Raw genomic sequence first — 23,053 nt, 5'->3', positions numbered from 1 at the left:
AAATAAGGAAAACCAGTATACATATACGACTTGGAGTTTCAAGAGGGCCACAAGAACATGTTATTCTTGATAGGGCTGTAAGAGTGACAGGAAATGAGCCCAGACTATGGATGATAACCTATTTAGCCTTCCTAACTGAGACAGTCACACACACATGCAGCCTGAGACTGTGTGTCAGAGCCTGTAATGCCAAGTGCCGTAGCGTGCCAGCAGGCAGAGATGCCAAACGCGGTGAGTCAGGCAGGAGGGGTCTGTGATTGCCAGGGAATACTGTCTCTGTGGGCTTCGTCAGCGGGAACCTCTCAGTATTCTGCTGCTGCTCTGCTTGTCTCATTTCCAGGACCGTTGCCTTGGCTGGGTGCATAGAGCAGAAAAGCTAGTGAGGGGGAACCCTTGGCATGATGCTCCACGTTGCCATGTTACAAATGTGGGAACTGCTGGGTTTCTTTTGAGCTGCAAGAAATTTAAATGGAGAGGAGCAAGTGTTCATATGGGGTGTCATTCTCTTACAGATGCCAGAATGTCTTGGTATGGCCCTGACACCTGATTGATTGATTTGATTCATTGCCTGTATAAGCAAACATATGAGAGATGACAGGCTGTATAGGTTTTAAAGACTTCTCCCCCTTTGTTGCTTGCTGTAGGCTTAGAGTTAAAATCTGTTAAAGACTTGGAATCAGCCAAGAGAGGGAACTAATAGCTAAGAGTAAGCAGTCAAATATCAGTGTGACAAGAGTATCTCCAGAGGATAAAATTTTTTCTGTTCAGGGGAAAAAAAAGATACTGTATTCACATTACACAAACAGGGACGGTAGTAAGATGACAACATTTGTATGTAGCAAAGGTGTTTAGGAATAGAAATGACTGTGAGTCCCTGAAAGACAAAGTAAGTTAGGTAAATGAGCAACATGATTGTGACAAAAATCATGTTTAGGTAGCTAAAACAGATGGGAGAAGTAATCTAGGCTATTTACCGCATCAGTAATTCTAATTTCATTGTAACTACTAAGGAATGCAATTTTGAGCATGGCTAAAATACAGTAGCTCAAAAAGAATACAGTACAGATAGAAAGTTAGGAGTGAACATGCTTAAATGCGTAGAGGAACGTTCATAGGAGGAAACATTGGACTTGAGCTCTCTGGGGTCCTATCAGATAAGGATTGTACAGGGCTAGAAAGCACTCCTATTTACTGTCTCACACAGTGGGCTGAAGACCTACAATTAAAGTAAGCAAATTTTAAACTAATAAAATATTTTTAATGCCATTCATGATTTGTCAGTTAAAATTGTTGTTTTAAAATATCTGTTTGTAAGAGCATATCAAGATTCCAGAAAGGGAACGGACAGTAAACTGAAATAACCATTGTATTTTCACCCTGTAATCAGGACCCAAAATCAAGGACTGGCAATCAAGACTCCATAAAGAGTCTTGAATGTTGCAACTCGGTAAGTAACATAAACGAAGATACACAATTGTAAAGCTTGCTTCTGTTACAATTTCTTAGCATATTTTTAGTCTCCATCTTTTTATTTTCTATATGTCAGATTTGGTGAAGCATGTTTCACGTAGTATATGAAGCATGACTCTGGAATAATTTGAGATTGTAATTTTAATAATTAGTTGAATGAATGAGTGATGGGCAGTAAAGCTATAAACACTTAGCTTTAAAACTGATTTTCAGGTTTCTCACAGCTCACTGAGATAATTGGCTCAGTTCCAACTATTTAAAGGTTTTTCAGGATCCTCCCAGTTGGAAGAAATGACAAGAGACATGGGTTCACATTTTCAAAGTTTATTCATAACCATTAGGAACAGACATGGGAAACAAATGAATAATGGGATGAAGGAGTCAATCTCAGTTCTACGAACAATTCCGTGATAAATGGTCAGCCCCAGAGCTGTATAGAATAGGCGCAGTTTATACATGTAACATTAGAATAAACAAAACATTGGGAAAAATATTTAAAAATCTTTAATTTTCTTTGAGTTAGAGATTGGGAGTAAGGAATAAATCTTTGTTTCTTTTGGATTTCTTTGTTTCATAAAATAGAGGCTTTCTGGTGAGAGGTCCTCTCCTCCTGTGGCACCTGAGTGGAACTTGCCCCACTGAGATCTTTACCACTGCCACCAGTAGAGACAGAAGTGACCTAACTATAAACAATACTGAAAATCCTGTTTTTTATAACCTGTACTTTCCTCTGTAGGATTTGATATCAGCAGTTGTTCAGGGATGAGTGTAGCTGGATCTCTTACCTGTTCTGGAAAGACCTGCAGTACATTTCCAAATCATCGTGAAGAAACACAGCTTCCCACCACTTGCACAGCCCTGGGAAGCCCGCAAAAGGGCGTGCCTAAATCAGCTTTGTGTGAATGTGACTATTTTTTCCACGAGTTTATGGGTGCTTCAGATGCCTTTACGCTGCTGTAAATCTGAGTTGATAAACCCTGCCATGTCTGAGTTGGCACCATGTAAAGTTAGCTTAGGTGTATCTGTCTTGGTGTTTCCTGACCTAAGCTTATACAGTGGCTATTAGAGTGTATAAAGTCAGTGAAGATTGATCAGGATTTAGTACATGTGCCTCAGTGCTAGTCCTGCTCTATCCAAGCTGGTGTTAATGTGGTGGCCTTACAGTCTAGATTTAGCGGGGCTCATCAGTTCAAACTGAGCTCTTGCCAGTTAAATAAGTCCATGTGCAGTGCTGCGTCTGAGCAAGTAAGACCTACCAGAAACAGTGTGCAATAGGGTGGGTTGAACCCACTGAAGCCAAATGGGCTGTGGTGTTTGGTGTGTTACACTAAGTGCTCAGTAGTAACTGTCTGTGGAGGTTTTTTCCTCCATTATCTGAGGTATTGTTTTACTTTTGTTAATGGAAAGTTGTTTGTAAAAAGAAAACTATGTGGTGGTAGTTGCTTTTTAAACGAGCTGTAGGATTTATCTTAATGCACTTTGTTTTTCTTGACCACTTCTGTTGTGGTTTTTGTTTTTTCTAGTTAGAGTTGAAAATTTCTCTTTAAAGTGTTTCTATTTTGAAACTGTATTTTGTAGTACCACTTGTTTTAAGGAGGCTTAAGAGTACTAGTACAAAAAAGATATCTAAAGAAGTTACTTACATTTTGGACAAAGAGGTATTGTCCTGTTTTTAAGTTTCATTGCAGGCAATTTTGATAATATTGTTTTCCCACTTCCTTAAAGAATTTTGCCATAAACTATCAAGAATTTACATTCAGTGAATTGAAATTTGTAAACATATGGATATAATTTACTTCATAAAAGCTAGATTTGGGAAAAAGTAATAAATGTAGAACAGTTAAATACTGTTTAGATGGTAATGTATTTGTACTAAATATATGAGTATTTTTATTACATTTTATTTTTAGCTCATATCCTCATTTTACATTATTAAATTATACTGATTTGTTTAAAGATTTAATCTTCTAATAATTAAAGAGAATAGTTTAAAGATTCCTTTGCATGAATGGACATGCTTATTCCCAATAAAGTAGGTAGCTACAACCGAATTTTAATTTAAACATCCTTTCATCACCTCTGCTATCAGAAGAAAAGAATGCCTTTTATAGGTCAGTATGGTGCTTGCAGGGCCTCAGTTCAAAGCTTTGCATATAGAGCTGTGCTAAATGAATTGGTATTGTGTAATTGCTTACAGGGGACTCTTCTGTCCCAGGTGATTCATTAGGCATGCAAACAAAAGGGACAGGTACACCAGACTGGGCCCATGTGCTAATTTTGCCTAGAAAATAAAGGAGGGAATGTCTTTTTTCATCAAGTCCTTGCCTGTAATGGAATTGTTTGTCTGCAGTACATGTTTGTCTTGGCTTATGTGCTAACTGGCGTTGTTTTGTTATGATTACACCTTCAGGCTTTGAAATCTTACAGCTGCATTTGATTTAACACTCTTCACTCAGGCTGGAGTTGGACTTGGTTGTCATTGGGATTGCTGCAGTGTTATTAGCTTATTAACACATTTAGTATTGTCAGCTCTGCTTCCTCCTCAGAATCAGAATCATCTAGGTTGGAAAAGACCTTGAAGATCATCTGGTCCAACCGTTAACCTAACACTGACCATTCTCAACTACACCATATCCCTAAACTCTATGTCAACCCTCATTTCTGTTAATCTCAGTTTGTGTCACCCCCATGGTCCAGTACTGTGAATGAGCTTTATTTGCTTTCACTTGAACTCAGAAGATGAACCCAAAATACTCAGTAAGACATCTGGCTTTATGGTCTGATCCTGGATCTCCTCCAGGTCTGTGCCTTGTCTTTGTGTTTTCCTTTCCCCTTCCTGTAATCTAAAATTCATACTGTCCTTCCGTGTAAGTCCCGTAGTGCGTCATTTGTAGATCTGGATTCAGGGAAGGCATTTTCTCAAACCATAGGTACAATGACTAGGGGAATCCTCAAGTTTGGAGTTGTCGTCTTCTGCCGTGATGGAGTTTTAGGTACTTCGGATGCTGGACAATGACCTGAATAACACTGAACAAAGTAGCTTTTTTTCCCCTGTCCTTTTTTACTATGTGGTTTTGAGGTGGTTTCTTTTAACAGCATTTGTCAGACTATGTTGAGCTGCGCAGAAAATACCTCAGGTTCCTTGAGGATGACAAGTTACCTGATTTCTGGTGTCTAGGGCTGTATGAGACATGAGCAGAGGGAAGACAGGACACACTGAGGCCCTGGGGCCTGTGGTTTGGTTCTGGAGGATTGTCTAAGTGTCAGCAGGTCTGTATGCATTTAACTGTGCAGCAGTGCAAAGAGGGGCGTTGCTGCATGCCATAATGTGAGGTGTGGTTTCTTAAATACTGTCATTAATTGGCCAAGCAAACCTGAGCTCACAGGTCCATAATAAGATGTTTGTGTTTTGGGGACAGATGGAAATGGAGAGGTTGCTGGAGTGGTTTATGTAAGAAATGCAGTGTTTATAGACAGAATGTGTCATTAGGAAGATGGAGTATAGTTTTTCTTGTGATGCTTGTGTTTCTTAATCAGGCTGGCAGATAAGATGTGAAATGTGTTAGCATCTAGCATAGGCATACTTTGGCATATTTAACAGTGCATCTAGCTGAGATTGATTGTAGACTTGATTAGTATGCGTTGTGACCAAGAATCCATGTAAGCTGTTAAACTGGGTGTGTATAAGATGCTGTGAATTGTTTCAGATGTTGTTAGCTAAGAAACTAAACATGTTCTTTTCCTGAACTAAATAAAATACTAGAAAACTAAGATTAAGGATAAGAATATTATTTTTTTAGAGTAATGGAAAAACCTCCCAGACATCCCCTAAAGAAATAAGCAAAGCTGAAAATCAAGACTTCCTTGTAAAGACTGCCCTTTAAAGGAATGGCTCTTGGCATCTGCTGTAAGTACAGCAATTCTCACATGTGATGGAACTAATAATTTCAGAGAAGTCTAAAAGGAGGTATTACTCTTCAGAAGTACTTAGCTTTTTTTGCTGTTGCTGTTTTAACTCTTCTCTTCCCCTCTCTTAGATGTGCTTCCCTTCTATCCTTTTCCTTCCTGTCCTAGAATTTTTTTACCATTTTTCAGTCAAAGGATGTGCAACAAAAACTTCTTATTGGAAATAATTGTTGGGGAAAAAACCCCAAACCACAAAACTTATTTATTTCCAGTGAAAAGTAACAGAAGTCCAAAGGAAACATTCCATCAACCATTTCGTATTCATAGCTTCAAGGAATTAATTTTTTTTTTTGAGTACAAACAGAAATATTGATAATGCTACATCTCCAAAGATTTAAATGTCTTTAATGGCTTGAAGGTTTTTTCCTGAAGTTCACCTGATCACTGCAGTGAGCCCACTGACAGTGTGATTGAGTTAAAACTCAAGCTTGTTAGAGTATTAGATTAAAACCCAGTACAGAATTTGTAGCCTAAGGCCACACAAATATTGTAAAATTTAAATGATAAATCATTTGAAAGAGGCATAACCCACTAGACTAATGGATACACAGAAAAAATGGCTCATTTAATTGCTGTTAGAAAATGGGAGAAACCTTGGGGGGGTTTAGAAGTTCATAGCAAAGGCTATGAACATAAATTTTACAGCATTAGCAACTGTGGCACAGAAGGCCTCCTGTGTTCAAGAACAAATCCTGTGTCATTTAATCTATTCTTAAATCTGTTGAGAACCAGCCTGTGCACTTTCCTTGCCCTTACTGTTCTTACAGAAAAATTATTTGTGAGGTTTCACCCTTCTAGCTCTTGGAAAATTTGCTCTATATTTCTTATGTTTTTCTCACAGTTGTTTTTCTTGTGCAACACTATTCTTTATCTTTTCTCCATCTGATGTTTGTTTTTCTGGTGTATTTATATAAACACACCAGCAGCAACCATCTAATGCTTTCTTTTTGCTAAGCTAAACAAGAAAGCTCTTTTCATTTCCTCTGAGATGTCTTGCTTGTCTTTATCATTGCAATAGCCCTCCTTTGCACCTGGCTTACAGGTGGCATTATTGCTTCCCTGTGTTTTCTGGAAAAAATCATATATTTGCAGGTCTAACTTGTATTTCTGGTTTATGATCACCCTTTTTTTCACTAGGTCACCTGAACCTTTCTCTTCTGTTTTTTTGAGTAGATTAGTTCTTTTTTATAGCAGTACTTCTTTGTCAATCCTCGAGGATACCATTCTGGCACTTCGTAGCATTTCATCTGAAAGGAAAGGGAGAGAAGAATTGCTCTGCTCTGAGATCCAGTAAAGCACAGTTTGAAGAGCTTGCTATGGGATGTTCATAAAGGTGGATGTTAAATTTTGTTGTCTTGAAAAAATATACTTAGAATTTCCCTGTATTATAGTGTATGACAAAAACTGAAAAACAAAGCAGATGACGGAAACATTCATTAGATATGAGGGGCAGATGTATACAGGGAGTCAAACTAATCACTGCATTCTTGTCTTTAAAATCTATTAAGTTGCAGTTGATAGGTTGTCTGCTGTGTCAACCTTTACCTGGTCAGAGAAAATAGGGACAAATATATCGTACTGGTGGCTACTGATATGGCAGAGAAAGCACAAGAATGCTCTTGCTGGGTGGGTGAGAAAGAGGCTGTTTATGGGACTTTGATGAATGGAAATAACTGGAATAAAATAACTGTGTTCTTGCTTGTCTGCTGAGAACTTATATTTGAGAGTGAATTATAATACATGAATTGAAACTACAGCTAGTCTTGATACTATGACTAGCTCTGAATGCCCAATGAAAATAAATTTTATTAAGTAAATTGAAGTTACTGGTTTGCTCTTTTATTTCAAACAGATTAAATCTCAACAGTGTGCTTACTTTGATCTGCAGGCTTCATCTGATATCTTGCAGAAGCAGCCTTTGTCTTCCTTTGTTTTCCTATCAGATTTTCACATTACTTCATACAATAAAAATTCCCCCCGGTGGATACATTCTGTAACTTGTTCCAAACTGTTGCACCTCCGCCTTTGTATTTCTGATGACAAACTTTTCAAAGATAAAGGGATAATGAGCTCAAGCAGTGATGTGATCAGACCTTCTCAGTTACTTTCACTTTTCTGGAACTGTTGCTGTTTCTTTGGCAATAGAAATTAAGTGGTTATGTAAATGGCAAGGATACAACACTGATATAAAAAGGCCCTGCTTATTTTTGGAATGTAATTCTTTGTTCTCATGGGGTAAAAAAAATCATTTGCATCTGGATTTATCTGAAAAGTATTAACCATCTCTGATACAGCATATCCTATGCATCTTAATTTCACCAGCGTAATGTTTTGAACTTGTCTTATTTTTCACTGATTTAATGAGTTTTATACTTGAAAATAGAAGAAATACAATCCAAAGGGACTCCTTTCTTCATGTGGCTATTTTAGCTCTTTTAATGCTCCATTTAAATAAAATGTTTTGTTACCTTTTTTTGCATAGCTCTCAGGTCAGAATACTGGAATGTGTGGAGGGTGTGGCATGTTTTCTGTCACCTGAACCTGCTCACCCCTAAGCAAATCTTTGAGTGCTGTTTATTTGTGTGCTGTAAATACCACCATGCTTTAACACAATTTAAAAAATTGCTTCCACAGTGACATGTTTGTCCAGATACTGCACAACCTTTTAGTCCCCATACTGCACAACCTATTAGTGACTGTGTTAAGGTGCTGCAACTACTTTTGTTGTCAAATAGTTGTGGGTTAAAACTGAAAGTGTTGCTGGTTTATGATTTCATTCTCTATTTTTAGCAGAATGAAGTTTAAAGTGGAAATGAAAAGGGAAGGAAACTTGAAATTTGGTGTGCATGGGTGCCTTGCAATTTCGAGAGTGGTTTTTAGATAATCTGCAATGGATAAACAAGGTTTACATGATCAAAAGATAGATAATGTCATCCTTCAGTCTTTCCATTTGTCTTTCAGGTCCCCCGTTTTAAACCTGTTTAACCCACGTATGAAAGAAGTGATAAATGGATAATAGAAAAGTAAGCGCAATGTAACAAAAAGAGAATTTTTAAAAAATAGTTATCGATAAATTAAATTAAAATTAGCACACAGGCAAATAGGAGACTCATATTATTATCCCCACTGAGGAAAAGGCAGATTGGTATTGACTGCTGCTTTCACATGCATGGCTTTGTATTAGCTTTAGCTCTCTTCCTTGTGTAGGTATCAGAGAGAATCTGGATGTATTATGGTGATAGCAAATGGCATTTAGATCACATCTTCTTAGGAAACCAGCCCTCATCATTTCTGCTACTCACAGACAACATACTTTCTTAGCAGTTACAAGCATTTGCAATTTGCGTGCAGACTAGTAGTTCTTTTTATTCTGTAAATACCTCAGAGAGATTTGTGTGCAGATATGCAAATAGTATAAGTGCTCTTATAATTAATTTGCTGTTTTCTGTAATAGATCTGGTGGAGGTGCTACAAAATTTCTGTAATATGCCATCTGTTTTATGTATGTTTTCTGGTTGACATGAAGTCACTTGGAAAATATGGCAGTGGCAGAGAAAAGAGGCAGGATATTTATCTCTGATGTTACTGTTCATGGGACCTACAAAATACCTTGAAACCATTTTAATAGTAAGAGGATAAATCTTTACCTTCTGGTACTATCCCATTCCTTTGCCTTCTTTAAAGTATGCCTATAGGACAGGAATTCTGTGTCTGCAGGAGAATAGGCTTTTAAAGAGAGATGTTTTGAGGTCTGACAAAAAATTGTTACCTTCTTATATCCTAAAACCTAAGCTTCTTTAGCAGCATTTGTTATGTCTTGAAGTCAACAATATGTACAATTACAATAGGTAAAAGTGGGTGCTTGCTGCAGCGTGTATAAGGTTGGACCTACAAAAACAAAATACTTGAATCCTGCTACATTTGCATGCAGTGTGTGGAACATAACCACCTGAATCTGAAATGAGACTTCTGAATAATGCTTTACTGCAAGCAAAACCAGACTAGAATACAATGCTGTGCCAGACAAGTACTTTCCAGAACATCTCCAAGTGTATTAAATATTTTCTGTATTTATCAGCTGCTGAATGAATCTGGTATAAAAACCTAAACATATAAATGATCCTATAAAAAGAGGGGTAAGGAAGAGAGATCTGCTATGGAAAGTCTGCCAGAAATGCTACAAACAGATGAAGAAGTCCTGAGAAAAAGAAGTGAATTTAGGAGATGTTATCATTAAAAGACAAAAATGTAAGAAATTGATATCTTATACTTCAGTGCATACTGTTCAATGTTGTAGTAGTCTATGTATTTTCGAACTAATAGTGCATCACAGTTATCAAGGACAGTTTTTCTGAGTGTAGCATTTTTGTTGTAAAGATAGTTTTTTTTATCAACAAGTAACCACAACTAATCTAAAAGCAGTTCTGAATTCTGAGAACCAAGAGGAAAATCTGGCAGGTAATAGTAGTTCTTCTCACTTTCCTGGAACTGCATGTTTTGATATTGGGGAGTAAACTTTATTATTAATTTTCTTTACCAAACTATAGATAGCACTTCATTTTTTGAGGGTAATGATTGCATTTTTTCTAAAGAATATGATATGAAATTGCCTGCTAACACCTGTAGAATTGGAAGTGCTTTGATCTAAAGAGGGCTTTTGTTTACTGGGAATACACTGTGTGGGATAAGAGATTAAGTGACAGTTTTAAAGGGCTATATTGTTTTCAAATTGTAGGACATTTAAAAAAACATTTTAAAAAAGATAAAGTTTGCAACAGATTATATCCTGCTTCTACCTGAAGAAAATATTAGTTTACCTTCAGAGTTGAAGAACTTCTACTTCTCATTTTTGAAATCAACAGATGAATAATCCATTTTCCTTCAATATAGTCTCATTTAAAACTGTTAAAGAAACCAAAGGAAAAAAAATCATATAGACAGATTTAGAAGTTCACAAATGCCAAGTGGGAAGGCTTCACAGCTGTTGTAAACTGGATGTTTGCACATTAGAGTGTGAATGCTGATTTTAAACTTTTCACACAGAATTTTGTATGCTGTGTAATTGACTCCCTTATTGGCTCCCATTTATGTTACTTCCTAGGCACAAGACCAGACATGGGTCAGAAGCAGAACATCAGTAGTAGAAACCAGGAGCTTAAAGTAGGATGAATGTTGAGAGAATTGGAGCTATTGCTAAAACCTCGTCAATTTTGATACATGTAACAGCTCACTTGAAAGTCAAACTGTGTAATGGATGTTTAGGGATTTCTCCTTAGTGTGGTGTTTTTCAGACTATGCAGACTGTGGTAGGAGTGGATTCAGTCTTTGCCCATAATATTTGTGCCAATATTTAATTTCTTAAAAAATAGTTGTAGTATCTTATAGACTGTCATTGCATGTACAATACTTCATGGAGCAAATGTGTTTTAGGAAGCTTTTTTTATTGTGATTCTCCTTGTCTATAAGGAAGCATACATTGGGAGTGTAATACAGAGAAGAGGATCAGTCACTTGGTGAATATGTAGAGAGGGGTGTATCTCTCCATAAACCATGCACTCCACACTGCTTGAAATACTAACTTTTATAAACTTTTGGGGGATTAAAAAAATAAAAATGAAAATTTGAAACAAGACAAAATCCTGCATGGGGATTGTGTTCATATAGATGTCCTACCCAAAAGTCTCCCTTGGTTGTGCTTTAAAGACAAGAAGTTAGGCATGGCCTTTGTGTATGTACTACAATTTGTGGCTGTGATGCAAAGTTTTCTTCTGCCTTTTCTTCCCTCAAACCTTAAAGCACCATTGATCATTCTGATCTTTCTGCCATACTATCAAACACAGTTTCACCCTATGTCCTTTTTAAAATAAATAGCTTGCATTTCAATCAGAGTATACAATTTTTAAAAATACATGCAGTGCTGATTTACAGTTTCCTAAGCCGTGAGAAATGTAGTACCTACTCTGCTTGATTGCTTCCACCCCATGTTTATTGCTGAACATTTGTTTTCTTTCCTGGGCTAGAGTTTACAAGGATGTGATAGAGCGTGGCTGTGCCTGTATGGAGGTCAGTAAAGTGCAACGAAGAGGTATTATTCCAGCCTATTCCACTGAATTATTTCCTCTCACTGGAAGCTCTCCTGTTGCTATCAATGCTAGTAATTTAATTGGCAATTATAGACAAATATTAGTTTTCAGAAATTTGATTTTGGTGAATATTAACTGAACTGTTGGAATTCTTGGTTGTTAAAACTAGGTTTGAAATTTTCCACATTTATCTGAGGCATCTGTGTTTTCTGGGTCTGCCTGGAACAGTAACATAAGAGGAGGCTTGTTTGCAAATTTGCAGCTTCCCAGTGTTCTGACTGTCCTACAGTCAAAAAAAAAAAAAAACCAAAAACAAAAACCAACCAAACCTGGGGAGACAAGGTTGATACCTTTTCAAAGTTTGTAGATATTTGACTGATGTTGAATTAGTCTTTTTAGCAAAAATTGTATTGCCCAGCTCTGCTAACTAGAGGGCAGGTTTGCAGTTTTTAACTTCCTTTATAAAAAGGGTATTATAATATTAGAGTTATGTTGAGAACAAGAAAGACAAAGAGTCTCTGGCAAATCTAGGCTTTCATTTTAAGCATTTATTTGAAACATGTTTTGTTTTATAAACTCCATGAGTTACATACAGACAAATAATAGCCAGTTTTACTGATAAGATAATTTTATGTTGTTGCTTTTCATTTTCTCTTTAAAAAAGTTTTAGAACAGTTTCAACAATTTCCTCAATTATGATTGTAATTACTTTCAATTAAGAGATTGGAGAAGACAGTAGAAGAAATACGGCATGTTTAGATTAAGCATTTAATGCTTAAGAAATGTTTGATTTGTCAGTAGTGAAAAAACATTATTGACCATCATTTTTATTCATGATGTATAGTGTTGGCATACAAGTTACGTTGACACATCACTAGTGTAGGATGTATGACAAGACAGTAGGTAAAATAGTCTGTTTACTGTTTTGTTGCCAAACTTAACAAGAGACAAACATAAACTATCAAATATCAATTTAGCTGGGATTTTCTTCTGCCATAAGATCTAGAGTCTAGGTTTGTTTGCAAGACTGCTGATCTTGGAATTACTCCTTTAACTCAGGAGTTAGAGACTGTAATTTCAAGGGTCTTGGGTTCAGTGCAGTAGATGGGCATGGAAATGAAAAATTTCTGAAGGCCTAAGGGCCTTCCCTGGCAAGGTGGGTAGTGCTTGCAAACTCAGTGCAGGTAACTTACAGTTTAGTATAGAGACAGTGACTAAATTGTCACAGGAGGAACAAGAAGGGGTTCTGGACTTTGTTAGCACAAGTAGCTGTTGTTTAAGCTGAAGATCCGTGGCAATCACCTCAAAGACAAGAGCCTCCATGTGATATACTGCCTTGCTTTCAAGGGATTGCATGTCACAAGCAGCTGTTAGGTAGTGTCTTCAGAGATGGCAGATAACAGAAACTTAGGATATCAACTGTTTATTACAGTGTTGAGGTGCAAAGTAGGTAAACTTCTTGATGTTAACCACACTTGACAAATACTGCTGTTACTGTCATCCACTGTTACCTGTCAGGCTTTGTGGGGCCCGTACCTGTTCCATCAGCTACCCCAGCCCCTTCTTCTGGGACCATTTCTTCTAGTACTTGTCTTTCCCAGCAGACTAACAGGTTTCATGCTCGTGAGACGTATTGGCAACAGGGGATACTAGTAGAAACTTTTTGCAGTTTTGTAGTGTGTTAGGTAGGTCTGTCACAGTATGTATAGTAATCTGTGAAAATAACATATTTGGGGAATGATACGCATTTTTTCGATGCTGGTGATGCACATGAATACTTACAGATGTAAATGAAAAAGAGTATCTTGCATTTAGAGAGGAAGAAGTAAGAACACTTGCTTTTGCAGATGATTTTAAACACGCCCCCTTTCTCCAAATGCAAGGCTGTGTTCTGTATTGGAAGATGAGCAATAATGCGTTTCTTCATAAGCTCTCCTCTATCTGGCAGATTACCTTGCTAGTTATGGCAAATGGATCCTTACACTGATTTTGCCATATCATAATCTCTGTCCTTCAGAAAGTTTGCCATAGTCGGAAATAACTGTAATTCCTTTGAACTGATGCTGAATTTTTTAAAAGCATTTGTGCCACTACTTTTTTTCCACCTCTCAAATTGACTGTGGTTGTGTTTAAGAGAAATGAGCCGGCTTGTGGGAATGGGGTACATGTGCTGAGAGAATTAGCCAAGAGAATGGATTTGGAGTTTCATGTTTAAATCACACCTTTTTTTTTTTTTTTTTTTTTAATGTAGTGAAGAAAATGAAAGCACACTAATACTCTTTTAAACTTCTGTGAAATTTACTGTGTTGTAATTTTAATTATTACAGTAACTAGCTGCTTTACATGCTCTTTAGAAGTTAATTATAGGCTGTTTGAATAAATTTTTGGTCTTAATTGCGTGTTTTGGATATTGTTCATATTAAACATCTTTGCTAACCCATGAACCACTGTGAACTTAAATACATAGCAACTCTCACTGTTTCTGGTGAGGTAAAGAATACTGACCAGTGCATGATTAAAGACTCTGCTGTTAAGGGTATAGATACCTGTGTATATCTGTGCATCCAGTGTTCGTGTTTGAGACTTCCTGTAGCTACAGGTGAAGAAGTAGTAAGGACACCAGCTGAAATGGATTGTTTCCACACAGCCTGTGCTACAGAGTTTATCACTTTGCATTGAATTGACTTGTCTTTAAATTGAGTGAAACCTCACTGAAAATCACACTTTATATATGAACGTTCAAATTACACCCAACACTAAAAAGTGTTTCTAGTTAATCAAAACAACTGCATTCTGTTCTTAGATTTCCACCTCTTTTATTTTTGTCTCTGTTTTTGTTTTGTTTTAATTTTATTTCTATTTTTTTTAGTGAGTGACAGTTGCTTCAGGAACCTTGCCGAGGATCGTAGTGGGATAAACCTTAAAGATCTGGTCCAAGACCCTTCTTTGTGAGTATCTGGCTCTTATTGCTAAGCAAAGAAAAGCTCCTTCATGATATCCTTGTGAGTAGTTTTGTAATTATATAAAGAAGTAGTATGATGAAGCATGCTTAGTGCTTTAGTGGTAATATGCTTGCCAAGTTGTTAGTCTTTAATACAGACAAATATTATTAAAACCACATTGTTTGTTATGTACTTCTGTTTGTGAACTAACATCCAGTGAGCACATACAGTAAAGGGTACAAGAGTCATCAGAAGTAGCAGATTGTGCATGTTGGTATTTCTGTGGCGGAGTTGTATGCACCTTATTGCCCCTGCTTGTTTAAGAAGGAACTACATATAAATTAGTAGTTTTCTGGATAATTATGTTATCATCAGTTATCTTAACATGTAGATCTTTTTTCTTTGTATGTGGTTTCATACAGCTGATACTTATTTCTTCCTCTACTACCTGTTTTAATTCAAGTATATTAGTAGATAATCTAATTTTTATTTCGTGGCAAGACTAGTGGTCTTCATCTCAGTGTTGTATTTTCCTCTAAAATAAAATTCAACCTCATGAGCTCTGAGCCAGACTTGAAATTCTATCAAACCTTTTTGTGTGGTTGGTTTTTTTCTCTTCAGTTAACTTTAGTACTAGCTGAAAATTTTCTTGCTAGTATGCACAAGCATACCACATGTTCTGAGGGAAAGGAAAGAGGGGAAAAGTTTGCATCTTTTTTACACAAATGATAGTGTATTCCACAGTGGGTCCTAACATGATGGGCCTTTACACTGGCAGAGCACATTTTTCAGTGTTTGTTGAGAAGTAGTGGAAAATAAGGTATATTTGACATCTTTCAGTTACAGGGGATTTTTAGTAATGAAGTAGATGCAGAATTCATTTTGTCATGTTGCTGCAGGTACATGACATATATGCATATATTGCGCCAGGAAAGGTTTAGACTAGATATTAGGAAGCATTTCTTTACAGAATGGGTGTTAGGGGTTGGAATGGGCTGCCCAGGAGGTGGTGGAGTCCCCATCCCTGGAGGTGTTTAAGAGTCGGGTCGACATAGCGCTGAGGGATATGGTGTAGTTGGGAACTGTTAATGTTGGGTTGATGGTTGGACTGGATGATCTTCAAGGCCTTTTCCAACCTAGACAATTCTGTGATTCTGTGACTCATATATGCTTGCATTCTTGGGAAATTCTGACATAATGTATGTAATATTTGATAATTTATACTTCTGAAATGATAGAGGTACAGGGGACAAGTATAACTGTTGCTTGACAATCACTGAATGCAATAGGTAAATTTTTAATAATTGCTATCTAAGTGTTGAAGTCAAGGCTATTTCAAAGGTCTTAATTTTCAACCAAAATTTGCCTTTTGAGTGTTTTGGGTTTTTTTTGAGAATTGTATGTGGTTTTTTTGAACTGCAGGTATGCTTACGTGCCACACAGTTTTGGTTTTGCATTGCTGGAGCTTACTTTCAGAAAGGATGAATTGCCTTTGTTGTAGAATGATCATTTTACTTACTGTTTACCAAAAGTGATGAAATCTTCTAGTTTCCTTCCTTGCCCATAACTTACATGAAGAAGATTGTAATAAATTATTGTAAACTGCAAAATAAATGAAATGGATTTTGTCTGCTTATAGCATAAGAAGCATAAGTGACTGCAATGTAGCCATTTTTATCACTTTGAAAGATTGAATAAAGTCTCAAAACATCTGTTAGGTCTCAAGGACTGTTTATGACACCTCTGTTGTATGACATATTATAGTGCAAGAAAAGTCTGCTTTTTCCTGCCTGATGATAACGATGTATAGACTTTGTTTTGTCTTTCCCAATTGATATTCTTGCAGTTTTACAACGGAGTACCTATTAAGAGTTCTTGCAAAATGTGTAACGATGTGAGTGAATCTCCAAAATGAAGAAACAATCTAAGGCTATATTGTTCAGCCCAGCCTCTTGTAGGTGACTAAGGTCCTGTGGCATCTGAATTCTTTATTATGCAAAGAGAGATGCAAAGGACAGCATGGGGCCAAAGCATGAGAGTGCCAGCAGAGATAATTTAACCTTTTTTGAAATGAGAATAAAGTTTAATTAAAATATTTAGAGTATTTGGCCAAGCTTTTCACCCATAATGATACCTGAAATACCAAAATAATATTTGATTCATCCTCTTACCAGTTTCATATTTACAGTTTAAGATTTCTTTGGTGCTTATTTGCTCTGACTATAGACGAACTGCCTCTTTTCTTTGTAATCTAATATCAGATGTCAACATCAGATTTAAGATAAAAAATTCTGATTCTTTCTCTGCAAATGGCTCTGTCACTCTAAAGGTTTGCAGTGCGTTTGTAATGTATGACACTAATAAAATATTTTAACAAAGAGAGTGCAAGAGATTTTGGGTTCATTAGCATGTGAATAGATAATCAGTGTATACTTTTAACAGGAGTTCACAGTATTAGCAGATGATGGGTTAGCAGCAAAGGTAGAAATACAGTATAATAGACCAAGAGGATAGTATAAAAAAAAAAAGTTTAAGTGGTTTTAGATTAGGATGGTTTGATACATCATGTAAAATGTATTTTGAATGGTGTCCATTTCTTGTGAGACTTAGCTACTTCATATGGTTTTCTAAGCTACATTGCTATCTCACTTGTTTGCCACTCTGAGCTCCATCACAGCCAACTTCTCTTTTGTTATTGCAGAACGCTTTTTCTGAAGTGCTGAAAGTGTGCCTTTACATTGAAATGAAACTCTATAAGGACAGCATTGTAGGGTTTTTGATTTGTGTCTGATTTATATCAAGTATGCCTAATTGCCAGGGTAGTCTTTTTTTCCCCAGTGATTTCCTAGCTAGAGCAATCTGGACTCTGTAAACTTGATCTGCTTTCAGTTCTCTCATCATTAGTAATAAAAGCTCTGCTGCTGAAATCAGGAGTTTGATCATCTCTTTCTATTTGTATGTTTTACTCTGTGAGTGAAAACAGAAATGCTGCTTAACAAAAAAAACAAGTCTATCAAACAGAAAGTGAGGAGTTACTGACTGACAGGGAGAAGGAAGCATGCAACAGCTTTACAATTAAATCACATTTTGTAGTTAATTACAGAAAAGTTGAATTTGAACAAAAAGTTGATTTGAGATTCAGCTGAAAAGGTGGTTTGAGAGTTAACTGCTATTTATTCATTGCAGCTGACCATAGAATCATAGAATGGTTTGGGTTGGAATGGATGTCTAAAGGTCACCTAGTCCAGCCCACCTGCGATGAACAGGGACATCTTCAACTAGATCAGGTTGCTCAGAGCCCCATGATATCTCTGCTGCATACAGTGTCCAGTTTTTGACACAAAACTTAAAAGATATAGAGGTTTGTAGGAGAACAGCTAGAGGAGAAGGCGGTTAGAAACTGGGATGCATGACAGGTGTTACTTAATTTAGAAAACAATGGCAGAAGAGAGGAAGTATGAGTTGCCTACAGTATATAAAAGATTATTAAAGGGATTTTTCTTTTTGGCTGATGAGAAAGAATTAGTTCACTTTATAGCAGATTAGATTGTTTATATAGTTGGAAAAAATTCTAAATGTCAGTGTGACTAAAGAAACTGAAATCTATTTCTAAGATTGTCAGGGAGGGCTCTGCAGATTACAGTCTACATATATTTGATACTGTGTAAGTGTAGAGAGCTGGAAGGGCAAACTTCTTTTTTTCTATGAAAACAGTATGTATTCTGGCAGTTTGACATCAGCATAGTTAATATGACCAAAAACCAGATGGAACTTCGTTTGATTCCTATATAGGTAACAATGTGGCTATGAATATTCAAAGCCTATGATTTGGTTTAGATTATGCACCCACTCCAGCCCTGCCTACCATACCAGTAACACATAAAAGATATTTAAAATTTTGCATTGTATGAGGAGATTTATCTACGTGAGAAGACTATAGGTGTCTTTCCATGAATGGTCTTAAACAGCAGAGCTGCAGACAGTAGGTGTAATTGGAGGAAGTAGGCTGGTGGTTCTTAAATGGCGGTGCAGATGTTCTTCAGACTATGTTCAGCTGAGGTAAAATGCAATAGAACAGCTTAAAATACTAGCAAAGTCCTGCTTTTGTGAGGAGATCTTTGAGGAAAGGCAGAATTTCTTAAGCTGGTGCCAAAGGAAAGACAGCGATCAGTTCATTTGACTCCTCGCTTGGGAGCAGACTGAATGCTACCCTTTTTCTTCCCCTCCTTCTCCACCCTCAATATACCCAGTCTGTGCTTAGGAGAGAAATAGGTTAGATAGAATTCAATATGGCTGTCACGTGAAACTCCTCCTAGGTGCCTTACTACCATTTTTTTTTTCTAACTTTAAGTTATTTAACTTACTTAACCTCTGAGTCGTGAACCATCATATCATTAGAGGGTTAGGTATACCTCCACCTACTTCAAGCAGAAGTTCTAAAACATTCCCCAGTTTTTGTGGCACTTTATAAGATGTTCCTTTCAGCTCCAGCCTGTATGTAGACATAAAATTTATAAAATACTTGTCTAGACACAGAGGACGCTTTTAATCTTTTTGTGCAATTCAGTAGCTGCAGCTGCTCATAATCACTGATACGCATTTGTTTTGGAAACTTCTACAGAGCTTCTTTGAGATTAACAAGATCCAAAAGATTCTGAGTAACTAACTTCTTTCTAGGCAAAATCACATCACATCTAAACTGTGTTTCATATCTCCTTCAGATTAGCTGACTTCAATTAAGACAGGGTAGATAAATCTAAAAGGTAAGAACAGATAACTTCTGACAGGAGATCAGAAGTTGTTTTAATACTTAAGTACTACAGAAGCTTTTTTTCTTGGTAAAAGTTGTGAGAAGAAAATGTGACAACCAAAAAAAATTTAACTGCTCAGTGTTAGACACTCCTGGATGAACTTTGAATTCCATTTGCACATGAGAGGAGATGGAAGTCTGACAGAAGTCATCTTTGTCACTGCCTTGTATTTTACAACCTTAGAAGGAGGAGCTAGATACTTTTTCTGGGAGGTAGTTGTGAGAGCTTTAGAATTGGCCACTTAATTGTAAGGACTGAAGATGATGAAGGAATTATTGAGGAGCTCTGATCTTATTGTTTTTTTTTAAATCTTACTGAGGACACAAGCTATACTGTAGGATTGAAGACCTGATAAATACAATATTAAGTCTGTGGATGTAAAATTTCACAGTGTCTATCTACATTTGAAGGAATCTGTCTAGCAGTTGTTGAAGATAACTGAAAGTATTTTAGTTCATTCTCTCTGGGTTTTGCTCATCATTTGAAAATTAGTAGCATATTCTGTCTTGCTGAAGGTTACAAATCCCATGTTATGATGATACCAGTTGTCTCCCGCTCCCCTTTGTGCAGCCTTTCTAGTGTTTCAGTGCCTGTTATAATATATGAATGTCATGGCTGTTTCTTTTATTTAACTGCCACTGTCAGTAATGCAGCGTAGAGGGGAAATGTTTTTTCTGTAATCTTATCTGCTGTTACCTTGGTTTGCAGCAGCATTGTAGTGGAAGCTCATGCTCAGTTGTTTGTCTGTTATTTGACTGCATTAGCACATGTTTTCCCTAATAGGTCTGGTTTAAAAAAATACTTCTCTTGCCTCTCTTGTCTCTTGTTAATGAGCTCATCTGTAAGCATCAAGTGATTTCATCAGGTGATCTTCCTCAGCATGGCTGGAGGACTCAGTATGATAGCCCAGAGTACTCTGTTATGCAGAGGAGCAATACTGAGGTGTAACAGAAGCGCAGCCTGTTTTAAGGATGGTATCTAATAAAAAAGTTGTACCTGGCAAACTTCCAAAGATCTGGCATCTACCTAAAGCAATTGATGATGATGAGTCTAATCTAATAAGCACTTCTTAAAGTTCATATAAGTAGAATTGGCCTCATGCTATCTTGATGGTTTCTGATCAGTCTGGGGGAATGAGTGAGACAAGCCTTTATCTGCTTCAACTGCAAGCAGAGTTTGCATGTGCCTGAAAAAACTGTATTTACCCTCCTTTTAAGATAATTAAAACATGCTTACCTTAAGTGACCAAGGTTTCTTCTCAGGCCAGTTTCTCTGCTTGGCTTCTCTGTAGTCCAACCAGGCTCCATCAAATGTATCACAGAGATTGTTCTGCAGTTCACATGCCAAATAATTTTTACCTCCTGTCATATGAACAAGTCCCTAAATGTTTTCTACAGATGTTTTGTAAGGAGCTCTCTCTTTAGGCATACTGATTATCTGAGAGGAAATTACTTTTCAGCTTTGTTGAAGACCTTCTCGATTACTTGTGCTTCAAGAAAAGAATTTTCTCACATAGGAGAGTCCTTAGCAGTTTGTAGCAAAAATTGCTAATATTGCATGTGTTTTTCTTTGGTTGTTTAGGCTTAATGACTCATAAACCTGTAGGAACAACTTCATCTGTCTGAAGCAAAACTTTAGCAGCAGTATGTGGCAAAGCAGAACATAAGAAAATGTCTTAAGCACTTAGTAACTTTCAACTCTAATTATCTCTTGGCCCAAAGTAGTCTCCTGTAACCTCTTTAAAGCTCCATGTCAGCTTTATCTACCAATAGTAGTTATATTCAGAACAAGCTTGTCTTCTTTCATCATATGTTTCCAAATTCTTGAAGGAATTTTCTTCCTTTTGCTCTTGCAATGCCCTGTGGTAGCCTGCAATTAAAATTAATGAGCTAATCAAATAACTGAAAAAGTTGGTCTGGAACTAGAGGCTGTGCAGCCCCAGTGCTGTGTCTGGGCTGATGAGCATTGCTGAGGGGAAAGGGTTGTTCACTTACATGGCAGCTGCAGCTTGGGTGCTCCATCTGGCTTTTCAGTTCTAGTACTAGTTTCAGAATTGGTTCTAGTACTTCTCTGCGGTGCAAGGATGTGCTGTTTGAAGCTTGTTAGCCACAAACCTCTATCTAAATGTGTTCAGGGAGCTTCAATATTTACGAGATCTGTAACCAGGGATCCTCCTTGTTATTAGGAAGTTTTAAATTTAATGCATTTGAAATAGACTCTTTTATGGAGCTGAAGAAATGTTTGTTTTCTCTGACTTGTTCTGGAACTAACGGTTATAAGTGGATATATGTTTGTTGGAATAAGAAACATCATCATTGGTTATGGAGAGTTACTAGATCATTGTCAGGTTAAAGTTTGTTATTTTTATTAGATGTACTTAAACTTTCATTTATAAATGGAAGTGCTAGAAAATATTTTTTTAAAGTGTTCTAAAGAAAAGCTGTGTCCTTTTTGCTCTGTTTTACTATGTTTACTATCTGATGTCTGAAAAAAAAATACATAGGGCACAGGTTGGGAAACATTGATCAAATTTCAATCTAGACAGTTTCACAAAACTTATTAAAAGTTCTTTCTATATGTTTTAAACCTTGATTTTAAAAGTATCCACTCTGCTTGTGGCTTAGAATTCGTGCCACTATTTTATTTCCAGTTGCAGTTTTTAAATCCCTTTGTCTTAATATACCTTACATTCTCCAACAGTACAAGAAAGTGCCTTAATACAAAGAAGTAATTCACTACTTCCCATCAACAGGCAGATGTTTAGCTATTTCCTGGAAAGCCAGGCCTCAGCACACAGAAGGGTCGCTTGGGAAGACAAACGCCACAACCACTTAGCGTTACCCCCCCTTCCTCCTCCTTTCCTTGAGCATTTATTGCTGAGCATGATGTTACGGTATGGAGTATTTGGGTCAGCAGTGCTGGCTGTGTCCCTTCCTGACTCTTTGTCCACCCCCAGCCTACTCCCTGGGGTGGCAGAGCAGGAAAAGAAAAGGCCTTGATGCTGTGCAAGCACTGTTCAGCCATAGTTAAAACATTGGTGTGTTTCAGTCACAAATCCGAAAGGCAGCAACATACCAGCTGCTGTGAAGAAAGTCAACTCCATCCCAACCAGACCCAGTACACGTATGAGTAATACTACAATTGTGGTTTTTCTTTCCTTTGCATTCAGAAGCAATGTAGACAAGACTCCTCTGTGTCTGCGTATATTCAGGATCAGACCAAAACAACTTTTTACGAAAGTAGGAAAATTGAGTATGTACAGAGTCTCAGAGTTAAATGTCAGACTTTTTTTTTTCTGTAATCATGTGCACTAATAATTGATAAGAATAGAATGGGGTAAAGTGTTCATTTGTTCGAATATAATTTTGCAGCCCATCATTTGCTTTTGAATTTAATGATATAGCAGCCCAGCTTCCTGGTCAATATTCCATTTTTTTAAAATCACAGTCCAAGATCTTTTTAAAAGCTTCATGTATAATGCCAGGAATTTCCTTGAGGGATTATGCTGTACATATCTCTGGCTTTGTTTTTTTGTCTTCTCATCCAACCCAAATCCACCACAGCTTCTAGTTGCACTTAGTGACCTTTTCTTGCCTTTCTTGATCTTCTTATTTCAGGCTTCTTTTGGAGGGGTCTTTTTCTGTTACATTTGCCATTTTCATGAGCTTTCCCCTCTCTGAGGATCTGTGACTCTCAGAACTCAAACAGCCTCTTGTAAGCCCATTTTGCCACCTCCAGGCTTCATCTGAATTTCAGCTATCCTGACACTTCACCTGACCTC

General features: G+C 37.0%; 1 protein-coding gene across 21 annotated transcripts in view; it reads left to right on the top strand.

Annotated features, from left to right (window-relative positions):
* The window catches only part of GPHN (gephyrin), a 303,525-nt gene that overhangs the window by 82,439 nt on the left and 198,033 nt on the right, over positions 1–23,053 (top strand). For all 21 annotated transcript variants that reach the window (XR_012628894.1, XR_012628893.1, XR_012628892.1 and 18 more), the window contains exon 2: positions 14,389–14,467. Coding sequence is in view for 18 of the 21 variants with exons in the window: in XM_074868126.1 (XP_074724227.1) it covers positions 14,389–14,467 (79 nt within the window). In the remaining 3 variants the exon portion in view is untranslated. The remainder of the gene's footprint in view (positions 1–14,388; positions 14,468–23,053) is intronic.

Source organism: Strix uralensis, chromosome 4 (assembly GCF_047716275.1).
Source record: "Strix uralensis isolate ZFMK-TIS-50842 chromosome 4, bStrUra1, whole genome shotgun sequence".
Classification (NCBI taxonomy): Eukaryota; Metazoa; Chordata; class Aves; order Strigiformes; family Strigidae; genus Strix; species Strix uralensis.
The sequence above is the reverse complement of the archived record's forward strand: the minus strand, read 5'-3'. Positions and strand labels throughout refer to the sequence as shown.